Below are 12,953 nucleotides of genomic sequence, written 5' to 3'. Positions count from 1 at the left end.
CATGAATAGTTATGTTATGTGTTTATATGTTATTTATAAACCAACATATTTATATGTTAACATATATAATATTTATATATTAATAAAATTCTGTATTTTATACAGTAAGAAAACGAATACTCGGTTCTATCGTTAAAAGAAAAACACTCTCCTCAGTCATTTAGGAAAAACAATACGCATTACCAGGGGGAATTTTCTGTACTGGAAGTAACGCTATGTGGCCTAAGCAAACACGAAAAAAACCCAGTAGTTTTATAGTAGTTTAGGGAAAGACAATAAAACATCGGGGACAGTAGTGATTTCAATTTGGCATATCCTTTTAATTAACACACCCCACCCACCCCCAATTTCTTGCCATAAACCGGGGAGGCTGGCTGGTGCACTGAATGAATTCATAGTCTCTTTCTATACTTTTGGGACAGTCTAGGCTACTGTATGCAGTTCTGGGGTGTAGGGGAGAGATGATCTGTCACCGTGTAACATCAATAGCTCTCACTATTTTATTTGTAGCACAGTGAGTGTGTGACAAAGCAAAACAAACCCCAAACCAACCAAAAATAAAGGGGGGGGGAGAGAGACTGGAGCACAGAGGAAGGGGTTTGCTGTAGCGCTGAATACAGCAGCAGCAAAACCAGGAGCAGAAGTCGGGAATGCCGATGTGCAGATGCCTCCCCTTGTTGGCTGGACCAAGGGTACCAAAGCATTTCAAGATTTGAAATAACCGAAGGAGTAGGGAGCTGGAGGATCTGTCTCATCAGGGACAACTCAAATAAATATTATAGTTGGGCAAATAACTGGTAACAGCGGCTAGGACAACTGGGTATCCACATTTGCGATGAGGGTGGAAAAAAAGAGTCGAGGTTTTTGTTCCGAAATGATGTATCGATAACGCGTGCTCAGTGGCGCCGGTTCCCGCCTGCGGGCAGGCAGCCTCTCCTCCCAGCTACGGAAGCGCGGGGCAGAGGCGCAGCGCCCTCTGCTCTGGGGGCGGTTCCGCGGCCGGGGGCGGTGACCGCGGGCCCCTGCCCGCCCCGGGGTGAGCGCCCCGGGGCTTCGGAGAAGAGGGAGCTCCCCCGAGCCCTCCTCAGCCGCCTCCCAAGGCGACTGCGGGCGGGAGCGCGGCGAGGTACCCGCGCTGCGCTCTGCCTGCGGGGCGGCTGCCGGCCCCAGTCAGAACAATCCATTTTATTAAATTGCGCATCGCCGTTCCGCTCGGCGCGTCTCGACGTCTCACGGCCCGGGCCAGCGCCGGAGCAGGCACGGCGCTGACGGGACGCGGCGCCCGGCCCCGGCCGCCCGCCGCGCACCGCCCGCCGCCTCCGCCCCGGGCCGGCGCCTCGCTGGGCCGCCGCCGCCGCGGGGCCGGCCGGGAGCTGTAGGCGCCCCGCGGCGCCGTCCCCGCCTCCTATTGTCGCTGCCGCTGCGGCTGCGGCGCGTCCGGCAGGGCCGGCGGCGCGCTCCTCCCCCTGGGGCCGGGCGAAAGGGGCGTCGCCGCCGCCGCCGCCATGGCCGGTTGTTGTCAGTCCCTGGCAGCGGGTTATGGTGACGGCGGTGAATGAATTCTCCGGGCGGCAGAGGGAAAAAGAAGGGCTTAGCCGGCTCCAGCTCCGCGCCCCCGGCCGCCGGGGCCTCACCCTCCTCGCCGCCCGGGCCGGCCCCCCCCGTGCCGCCGGCGGGGGCGGCGGCGGCGGCGTCCCCCCACAAGCGGAACCTGTACTACTTCTCGTACCCGCTCTTCGCCGCCTTCGCCCTGCTCCGCTTCGTCGCCTTCCAGCTCGGGCTGCTCTTCGCCTGGCTCTGCGAGCGCCTCTCCCGCGGCGCCCTCATGGCCGCCAAGGGCAGCAGGGCCGGGGCCGGCGACGCGCCCGAGCCCGGCGGGGCGCCCGAGACGGTGCGGGCCTGTCACAAGCGGGCCTTCGAGTGCATCTCCATGGCCCTGCGCATCGACGAGGACGAGAGAGGTAGGGACGCGCCGGCGGCCGCCGCGGGCTGCGGGGGGAGGCGGGCCGGGCCGGGCCGGGCCGGGCAGGCCGGGGTCGGGATCGGGAGGGCGGGCAGGGCCGGCCCTGCGCCGGGGGAGCGGGGCTGCCGCTTTGGCTTAAAAACCAAAACCCCCAAACCGCTTATGGCGAGACGTGGGTTGCGAAGGACCTGTGCGGGAGGGCGAGCTGCGTGGCGGTGTCTGCCTGCGGCTACGGGGGTTTCCCCCCAGCGGGGTCCGTCCCTGCCCCGCCGCAGCCGGCAGGCGCAGGTGGGGTCGCAAAGCTGCGGCTCAGACTGGTTTCCCAGGCGAAGCAAGCCTTTGTGTTTCACTCTGGTAACTTTACATGGAAGTTCTTGATGCGGAGGGCTGGGCGAGGCCGTTAAAAATCGGGGGGTGTGACTGTAACTAGCTTTCGGTTTAACCGGGCCAGCCGGACAGCAGAGGCACCAGGGGCAATAATAAGGGTGCATCCTTTAATGTACTGTCTGGCAAATGATGGAAGCGTTGAGCTGAGCCTTCAGGAAACTTGGCTCTCAAACTGCCCATTTGGAGTCATCTGACTTTTAAGGAAAGAAATACTTATTCATATTTTGGCAGTTGCTTTTTAAAAATATTTTTCTTAAACTGATGGACATGCTTACTCTTAAACTATCACTGTATGACTAGAAGATCTTAAGGAAGATGGTTAGGGTTTGATTAAATAAAACACAGGAGGGAGGAATTATTTTTTTTTCCTGTCTAGAAGATAAAAAAAAAAAAAAGAAGCAATTCCTAGTGCATTTGATTGAGTCTAAATGCAGCAGCACAACTCTCTCAGCATCCGAAAGGTAGTCCTTAAGAGCATGCTGTGCTGGGTTTTAAAATCCTCTGGCAACATCAGAATACCTTATTATGCCTTTTCAGTTGAGCTTTAGTGAAACTGCTATCCTAGAGGAGGAGATTAAAAATATAGGAATAGGCCTTCAATAGAAGCTACATGCTGAGAGGACCATAAAAGCGAGGGATGTGTCTTGCTTTGCATTGACAATTTGGGAGTGGCAGCGGTAAGCACTGGGGAAAAAAAAAACAAACAAACAAGCCCACCATGTGCAGCAAGGTTAGTTCAGAACACATGTACAGTATAAGAGCATTGAGGGTCATAGGAGCAAAGCATGAAAGAAGGTGAGGTAGCTTAAAACTTCAGTGTTTTTGATGATGCGTCTGCAAAGAGCAGCTAAGTCTTAAATCATCCGGTGCCTGTTCCACTGTTGTAGCTTATAACTGTTGGTTTTAGGGGTAAGCCTTTAAATACCGATCTTAATCATGGACTTGCTTTATAGATGTTTTTAGAGTTGTCATATATGAATTAGTTGCACAAGTCATGCACTTAGTAAGAAAAAAATCTTTGCTGCTAGCACAAACAGTTGCAAAGCTCTTACAACCCTGCAAATGCAACATTAATTTCACCGAGAAAGAACTTACTTTGCTTTAATACGTAGATTTGTTATATGCTTATCTGTTTTTACAGGAATACATACATACCTATGAATCTATTTGATATGTAAACAAGTTTTTCATAACTTCCAACAGAAAACACGTTATTAGGCGTAGTATGTGAAACAGTTGGGATTTCTAGATTGTTTGATACCCTGTTAATTATGTGTCGGTTTTGCTGTTCTGGAAGCTATGTGCATGTCAGTAATTATGATACCACTTCTGGTAATTTTTATGCTTCTGAATTATTGGGGAAATTAATATTCTTGTTTTGGTATCTTCAAAGTCAAGCTTAACATCTTTTCCTGGGACTGAGAAGGTGCATGAGGTGGGTTGACCCCAGCCAGCAGCTAAGCGCCCACATAGCTGCTTATTTATTCCCCTTAGTGGGACAGGGGAGAGAATAGGAAGAGCAAAAGTGAGAAAACTTGTGGTTCAGCATAAAAACATGTTAATAAGTGAAGGAAGGGGGGGGGGGGGGGGGGGAAGACAAGTGATGCAAAGGCAATTGCTTACTGATGCCCAGCCAGTTTCTGGGCAATGGCTGCATTGGAAGACAGCCTGTTCTTCCTCTACCCAAGTTCTTATTGCTGAGCATGATATTATATGATACCGAATATCCCTTTGGCCAGTTTGGGTCAGTCATTCTGCCGGTGTCCCCTCCCAACTTCTTGTGCACCACCAGCCTACTTGCTGGGGATCTAGAGTGGGGAAAAAGAAAACCTTGAGGCTGTGCAAACTGTTCAGCCATAGCCAAAACACTGGTGTGTTATCAAGACTATTTTAGTCACAAATCCAAACCACAGCACCATAGGGGCTGCTATGAAGAAAATTAACTCCATGCCAGCCAGACCCAGTACAGCAAATCAATGACTTCTAAGGAATGTGACTTTTTTTATTGTACTTTTAATGTCTTAATCACCGAGAAGTAATAAACTGTTCTGTGCAGATTCGGAGCAGTACCTTTGCAAACACTTGGTTTGGTACGTTGCTTTTAGAACTTCTCCAATTAGAAGGTGGAAGTGAGATTTTAATGATGACCTTGGCATGTTCACAACTGCTCTTCAGAATAGCAAAGCAATTCAGGCAACAGCAGAGGTGGCTGGAATCATCTCAAATTTGATTCCTAATAGCCATAATCAGCATCAGATTTACACTGCAGTTGAAACTGTTTCTGTAGGTGATGGGGAGAAGCTTAAAGGAAAAAAGGCTACAGAGGGGATCAAAGTCACTCAGCTTCGATGATTTAATTTATCTAGCTTTGTCCTTAACAGTCAGGATATATGAGGCTGACGGAGAAAGAGCAGTAGTAAAGTGATTCCCAAAGTGTGTGATGTACACGACTGTAGGAAGGTGCTGCTCCTGTGGCTTGTGTTGGTAAGAAGAGCAAAGCATGGAACTACCTGCACAGGGTAACTTGCCAAATGTTATTAAAAGATTTTGCATCTGGAGAGGAGCAAGGAAAAAAAAAAAACCCTAAGAGGGTACTGGCACTTACGAATAGTTTTGTGAAACGTTAGGGTAATGACATCTGAAGGTTTCATTCTAGGCATTTTTGGTTTTGCTAGCACTTGCAGCTTGTTAATGCTAGTCAGGTTTAAATTGTAATACCTAATGTGCTGTATTCCTGTGTGGAAAGGCATGCTTAGTGTAACATAGCTAACTTGCAAAAGTGTGTTTCCATATGCAGGCAAGTATCTTTTTACTGCAGAGTATTTATAGAAGGGGAGCAATATGAAGTAGATATGAATATCTCTTCAAGGGGTTATTTGCTGTGATGGTGTCAGATAGTATAGGTTAGGCACAGGCATGTTCATGGTTGTATTTACTGTAATATCCATTTAGGACATTGTTGGTACAGAGGCGTACTCTAATTCTACATGTATTGTACTTCATGTGAAAGTTGACAGACACCTGCGATACAGCAGTTTCATGATAGGATGAACAAAGAAATACTCCCATAACAAATGAGCTGCTCTGTACAAAAGTTAACCAGAGGAAAAGTGTCTCTTGTCTCACTGGCATAGTATCTTAGACTTGATGCTTTTCTTATTGAGTTTCTGTGCTTCTAGTGTTACTTTGGTATTGGGTATCACTGGAAGATTGAGGCATGTTTCAATTAGATATTCCAGAAAGAAAAATCTGTTAATTTCACCATTTCTGTTGTGAATGAATATGTGTAGTCTAGCTTTTTTACCTTTTTTTTTTTTTCTGGTGGTTTTTTTTTTTGTTGTTGTTATTTTTAGGGGACTGATCTCTTTAAGGCGGATGGAAAAGTATTCCTGCAACAGGCAAAAGTGATTTGAGGCTGGTGTAGTACCTGTTTTTAATAGAAAAGCTTATTTGAAACTAAGTAGATCTAAAGTTGACAGTGTCCCTTTAAGTGTTTCTTCAAATCATAGAATTTTGTTCAAATATTTCTCCCTTCCTCTTACTTGTTTTACACAGCATTATATGGAACCATTCCTAAGCTTTAATTCATGACAGAAAATAATGGGTTCACTTCCTTTTTAAGCAGGACAAAAGGAACAAGCTGTTGAATGGTATAAGAAAGGAATTGAAGAACTGGAAAAAGGAATAGCTGTCTTAGTAATTGGTCAAGGTAAGCCAGTTTTGAGTTTTGTGGAAAAGATGTTGGTTTATGGCTTCTTCAAAGTGAGGAATCAATATTGCTAAATATGGTAGGTGCTAGGAATGGTCTGCTGCATGAATTAATTCATAAGAGTGTTTCTTATTCGTGTTTTAGCTGTAGGTGAACACTGGTCCATTTCTCTGTTCTACCGTATTGTTCTGGTCTGTAATACATGTAAATCTTGCTCCAAATATTTTCAGAGTATCCAAAATCATAAGTAGTTCATGAAAATTCTGAAGTAAAACACTTGATTTCTTATATAATGGGAATGCCAAAATACTGAGTTCTGATTTGATTTGCCAAAGTTGACAGTTCATGTTCTCACTTATGCAGAATTTTATATTCCCTTTAGTATAACTAAAAAAGAAACACCCCAATTTGGAATGGTCTAGCATTGTGTTTCTGAATAGCTTGTGCCAAAATAGCTGAACATTTCCAACAAGCGAAGAAAGCCATCTGTGCATATGGAAACATTTTAAGCTGTAGTGTAGAAGCAGGTACGTACCATAGAGATACAGGTGTAATGAAGGACTTGCTAAGAATTTCTGTCCTGAAAATAATATCATAATAATAACCCACCCCCCCAAAACCCCAAACCTGTAACTGCTTTTACAGACTGCTGTTTTGTTCCTCAGCTGTGTTTAGAAATGTGAACAGTATATGGTGATGTGTTACTTATACAGCAATACCAGTAGCATTTGATACCACCTGTCTAAATTGCACAGTTTTAAAAAAAAAAAAAAAAAAGCTTGACTTGAACAGACATTATTTTTTAGGAAGTGGTGATACTAATGTCTGTAATTCCATGTGTTTTGAAATGTAAAGGGACACAGTCAACTGAATTTAAATCTGTTAATTTTGCCAAAGCTAATTATTTCAAATTGTACTTGCCTCTCAGTCACTTTTCAAGCTGTTTAAAAATTTTTTTTATTCGACTTCTGTTTAGAAAAATGTAGTGACAAAGAACATATATTAGGTCAGCATGAGATGTTAGAGAATATGCAAAGCAATGCTTGGGTTCCCACTGCTCTAGAAGCAATATTGTAAAGCAGATAGTGTCAACTAACTTTAAGTTCTTGATTAAATAGAAAGCTTTAGGATTTTTTTCATTAGTTTTGCAACGATGCTCCTTAGTGGAGAGGGCAGATAAGGGGTGGGAGGAAGAGGAGGGAAGGCTGGGTGTCAGTATTTTAGCACTTAAAAAAGTTAATTTGTTAAACTGTGTTTTAACATTGATTTTTCTTTGTAAGGTGATCAGTGTGAACGGGCTCGACGTCTTCAGTCTAAAATGATGACAAATTTGGCAATGGCCAAGGATCGCTTGCAGCTTTTAGGTACCAGTTACAATTCATGCCTTTGGAAAGTTTGTCATTGTTTGCACAACTTCATGTAATGCATTCTTCTAAAATATTACTTTGATTTTTAAAGTGAAGGAGTCGTTAGCTGTGTAGGGTCTTTTAAGTTTGGTTTTTAGTTGTAAGTAAGTAATATTTTTTTTTCAATGCTGTTGATGGATTTTGAAATTGGAATCTCATGATCCACTTCCCTATGCCTTAAGAAATAGGTGTAAAAGTAACTGAGAAGTCTTTATGCTGTAACACACCTGACTCATAAAGTGAGGAAGTCTTGACTAACTCTTGTTGGAGCTAGTTTAGGATTTCTGTGTTAGAACTGTAGTAAAGCTTGGGATATATTGCTGATCATGAGTGCTAAGTGTGCCTTCTGTAAGTGTAACTACTTCATGTTCTGTTAATTCTGCTCTAACTTATATAACAATTTTCCTCATTACTGGTATGTACTGTAATAATAATTCTTAGTATTATGTAGACCATAAAGTTGTGAAATCCTAATTCTTGTAATTTTTATGTAGTAGTGTTCTATTTTAAGACTAGCAGGTAAGATCACTTATTTTCAGAAGCATATTGTTGTATAGGTTTAGCTTTATCAAAATTAAGTGTTGTATATAAGCTCTTAATGGACAGAGTAAAACAGGCAGGATTGGAAATGACATCTTACTGTGCATGATAAACGGACAAAGATCCCCCCATCAGGCAGCAAACCCACAGCTTTGTGTAATGCGTCCTCTAAACTGAGAGCTTTGGAAAAGCTTTCAGTTCAGGCAATAAAATGAAAAGAAAGATATTTTTTTTTTAATTGTTCTAACTATATACTAACACATGTACTTGAGTTTAACTTGTGTATCTGCAGCTTTAATATTGCACTGTGTTGCTCTGAGTTCTGCTGACACCCTCTCCTAGGAGCGTATAGAGCAGACAGGAAAACTCACATGCTTTTCTCCTCTTACACTTTTGTGATTCTGTGGTCCTGACAGGTGATTGACGGGGAAGTTGTGACAACCACAAGAAAGTGAATCAGTTTTGTTTCCCTTGAGTTCCTGGTGTCCTTAATTCTTTTTGGGGAAAAAAGTGAAGGGAACGTGGGGTGAAGGAGGCTTCTGGCTTCTATGCTTTATTACCGGTGTTTGTCAGTAGAACCTTAGTATATGTAGAAAAGATATTTTCTACTCATTAGGTTTAAAGGCTGACTTTGGAACAAAAGAATGATAGTGATTATGTGTTAACAATCTTTTATAAGGTATGTCTCGTTGCGGCCATCCTAATTGCAAGTAACTAGGATTTCTTTAAAAATTTGCTGTGTTTTGACCCTTAAAGTAGCAATGTCTGTGTTTTGTGGGTAGTGCTTCGTCCTTGCTTGTGTTATGGTAGTAGCGCTTGAGATGTTGATAAGTGGCTTACTTGCTGTGCTCTGACTGAAAAGATAAAAAGGGTAAGCATTGCAAAAGATCTAAAGTTGAAGTCAAGCTGGTACATTCATCTTTACTACCAGAATGTGTGATCACATGCTATTTGTATTCTTCATTCAGAGTGCAGGTTGAAAGGTAAACAGGTAGAATAGTGTTTATTGCATAAGTTGATGTGAAATATGACAAATTTTTACTTTGAAATTATCAGAAGTTTAGTACTTTGTTCTACTTAGGTTCTTGTTCAGTTTGCACTAAGGATCTGCCTCAAACAATGTACCTGAGAGCAAAATTTGGATAGAAAGGAGCAAGTGAAGTCATCTGCCCTTTAGGAAGGAAAAAGATGATGTTTGGAGAGAGATTCTAATGGATTTAAATCCCTGCAAGCTTGATCGTTACGGATCTATTTGAGTAATATTTGTTATACCATCTAACCAACTTTCAAGTATTGACAGCATCTGTTTTTATTACTTTATGTGGCATTTTACATGAATTTTGTGGAAATTTAAGGTAATCTAGAGTTGAATTGCATGTGCAATTCTAAACATAGCTTTTAGCCTGTTACTTACAGTAACAAATATTTAGAAGTTTTTAAGTGGTGTTGAGATGCTTTTGTAGTTGAACTAAACCTGAGGCTCCTCAAAGCTCTTAAGGTTCAATAAAGTGATTTTTTCCTATCGATCCAACTCTTAAGATGGAAGAGTAAGTATTTTCTTCTACCCCTGCAGAATTTCTCCATTTCTTAAGGGAGAAGAGGCAAGTCCTTTATTGCATTAGCTAGCAGGATAAAACTTAAAGTAGGCAATAATATCAAATATTTCATCTCACTTGGTAGACAGAGATGTGATTACAAACTGCCTAACTGAAATGCCATCCAGTCAAGCAAGTTCCATTGGTAACACATAGAAAATGAAAATTAAATGATATAGATTATCACTGTCCCTTAAAAGTGCTCAGTGCTTTGATTTTTTTGAAGTGTGCTAGATCATCAATGTAAGTTTAAGTTGCAGGACACCACTGATGGGGGTTTTTGACACCACTGATGGGAGTGTGGTGTCTGATCACACCCATGTGTTATCACCACGGGTCATCACACCACTGATGCCTTTTAATGTTACACCAAGAGGATGTAGCTACTTACCTTGGATGATGGATTTACTATTTTGAGCCCTGTTTTCACCTTGAGTCTAAATTTCTGTATCATATTCTGTTAAAGCGATACTATGACACAGCCTGAAAGCTGAAGTTACTCCAGGTATGTTTCAGAGCACCTCAAGGTAACTTGATCACTTTGGCAGTCAGTGACAATATTGAGTTGTGCTAGGTGCCAGGGGACTTGCAAGCTCTACCATTTGAATTGGTGGCGGCCCCTGTTTTTGACACGGTTTAGAGTGTGTTAGCTGTGCAGTTATTTAGATGAGTGGATAAATCTTGCTCTGATGGTCTTCATAGACCTGATCTCTCCTGGACGACTGATCACCCATGTTAGAATCATTATATTTGATATATTTAGAATCACAGGAAGATATTTGTTTTCTACAATTGATACGTAAAACTCAGCCCTTTCCTGTTCCTAAAGATAGATAACCACAATGTCCAGTGCAACACTATTCAATTCTAACGCTATACACGTGTTGTATCAATCTGTGTTCTCCCATTTCATAGAATCATAGAATAGTTTGGGTTGGAAGGCACCTTAAAGATCATCTAGTTCCAGCTCCCCTGCCATGGGCAGGGACACCTTCCAGGCTCAAAGCCCCATCCAACCTGGCCTTGAACACTTCCAGGGATGGGGCATCCACAGCTTCTCTGGGCAACCTGTTCCAGTGCCTCACCACCCTCATAGCGAAGAATTTCTTTATTTTATATAAATCTACCCTCTCTCAGTTTAAAACCATTACCCTTTGTCCTGTCGCAGCAGGCCTTGCTAAAAAGACTATCCCCATCTTTCTTGTAGGCCCCCTTTAAGTATTGAAAGGCTGCAATAAGGCCTCCCCGCAGCCTTCTCTCCTCCAGGCTGAACAAGCCCAGCTCTTTCAGCCTGTCCTCAGAGCAGAGGTGCTCCATCTCTCTGATCATTTTTGTGGCCCTCCTCTGGACCCGCTCCAACAGGTCCATGTCCTTCCTGTGCTGAGGACCCCAGAGCTGGATGTAGCACTGCAGGTGGGGTCTCGCCAGAGCAGAGTAGAGGGGCAGAATCACCTGCCTCGACCTGCCGGCCACACTTCTTTGAGAGAGACTTTCTGTAGGGGGACAGATTTCTATCAGCACAAGTTCCTTTCTGTGTACTATGCGTAGCTTCAGTATTTTGGTTGAAGGATGCACATGGCGCGTAATTCAAATAGGTTTCATCAGTATCCTCTTTGGTAATAATTCTGCCCATGTATAGATATGGGCTTCAATGGACACCTTTTGGGATTCTTCCACTGTCTTGGAGGTGGTGTTTTTGCTTCAGGCTTGTGTTGTAGGGTAAGGGTTTTTTTAATTAGAAATCAGTTACTTTGAACTCAAGGTCTAGTGTTGCCTAAATAAACAGTGGCTGCAGTGGTCTTTATTTGGCAGGTTTATGTCAACATTGTATCATCAAGGAGAAACAATGAATGAGATTCTGTAAACATTTTTTTTTTTTTTCCAATGTCTGGAGACATAGGAAGAAAGCATTTAAATGGAAGATGATAGGGTATCCTGTTGATTCCCTGGAATAATATTTAATAGCTCTATTTATATTCATTATTCCAGAGGGCTCTACAGCTACGCTGTCTCTCAAGAAAAGTGATAATTTGCTTTATGTGATTTTATGTGCAATATTAAAATTACATGTTAATATGTGATGTTATGGGAAGACAGTGTGTGAGTTGAAACTGGACAACAGTTGGATTAATTTTTTTTGTTGCAGTTTTGGAGTTCCTGAATATGTGGAACTTGCTAAGCCATCGATAACTGTGGTAAAACCCCAGTCTCAAACTGCAGCATTGAAGCACATAGCACTTCCTGAATTCCTGCCCAAGCCAATTGATTTTACTATGGTCACTTGCTAGAAAGTTGTGGTTTGTGTTTTTTTGTTTTTTTTTTTTTTTTAAGTTCAGAAATGTTCTCCAAAACTTAACTGATCAGCTAATATCTTACCAAGTCTATTAATACTAATTTTGTTTCCTATGCTTCTCTATGTACTTTCCATTCAGGTTGCATGCACTGGGCAGGGACTAGACTATTCTGTTGTCTCCTTCAGTAGTGCTGGGCCCACTAAAATAGTACACTGTGTTTGTCGTCTGTCATACTGAAAAGACTTTTCTTAGACCTCTTTAGAGGGACATTTCTTAAGGTAACTTCTTGCACGTTACAAAGCTTGTGGTTGTTTGTAGGCTGTTCTTGTGTGACTAACATTTTTTTGTTTTACTGTACCCGACTCTTCGATGCTTTCAATTTAAAACAAAGTAAACCCTGGGTGCACATACTAATCTTGAACATTAGCTTTTCATATTTGCCTGTGGCTACTAAGTTTTTACTCTAAACCACATCTTATTCAGTCTGGATGTTATTATTAAATCATCACTTAAACTGTTGAGCCTAAAGATACTTTTCAGGGAGGCTAAGCAGTGAGTGATCAGGAGCAGGCAGAAGAAGAAAGGCAGAAGCAGAAGGACTGGAAAAAGATCTGTAGTAGACAAAGCAGCGGAAGCAAGGAAGTATTTATGCTTGTTGGTTGTATAGTCTGCAAACTCTGAATGGCAATTCTTCCTCCAGTCAGGGCATTTATGATCTTGGCTGTGCACCTTTTCGGTAGAATTCAGCTTCTTTTGCAGTGTGTGCTTTCATGTTGCCAGAGGACATTGCTCCTCTACTTGGCCGTCTGTTTTCCTGCAGCTTTTTGGTATTGTGATCTCTTGTGGGAGAGGAGGGGGAAAAAAGGAGGGGGGGAGTGTGATGATATATGCCTTGCATCCTTAGAAACCGTGTTTTGTTTTTACAGAAAAGGTGTGTGTGTGGGGTGTGGGGATGTGAGCATGTGCGTGTGTGTGAAATAAAGGTGGGAGAGACTGTAAAGCACCCCAAAAGTAAGGCCTAGAGGTTTTTAACTGCAGTGGGAAAAGCAGGGGTGGTAG

At 43.0% G+C, this 12,953-nt stretch overlaps 1 protein-coding gene across 7 annotated transcripts in view; it reads left to right on the top strand.

Moving 5' to 3' along the window:
• Nucleotides 1–1,466: 1,466 nt before the first annotated feature.
• SPAST (spastin) overlaps nucleotides 1,467–12,953 on the top strand; it is a 37,440-nt gene continuing 25,953 nt past the window's right edge. For 2 of the 7 annotated variants that reach the window (XM_082307023.1, XM_082307020.1), the window contains exons 1-3: nucleotides 1,467–1,961; nucleotides 5,976–6,059; nucleotides 7,340–7,423. In XM_082307023.1, coding sequence (XP_082163149.1) covers nucleotides 1,556–1,961; nucleotides 5,976–6,059; nucleotides 7,340–7,423 — 574 coding nt within the window. In that variant the 5' untranslated portion in view covers nucleotides 1,467–1,555. Of the gene's footprint in view, nucleotides 1,962–5,972; nucleotides 6,060–7,339; nucleotides 7,424–12,953 lie in introns of all 7 variants that reach the window. The other 5 variants (XM_082307022.1, XM_082307019.1, XM_082307025.1 and 2 more) reach the window with 3 other exon arrangements.

Source organism: Platalea leucorodia, assembly GCF_965183815.1.
Source record: "Platalea leucorodia genome assembly, chromosome: 3".
NCBI lineage: Eukaryota > Metazoa > Chordata > Aves > Pelecaniformes > Threskiornithidae > Platalea > Platalea leucorodia.
Note: the sequence above shows the minus strand (reverse complement) of the source record. Positions and strands in the feature narration are given on the sequence as shown.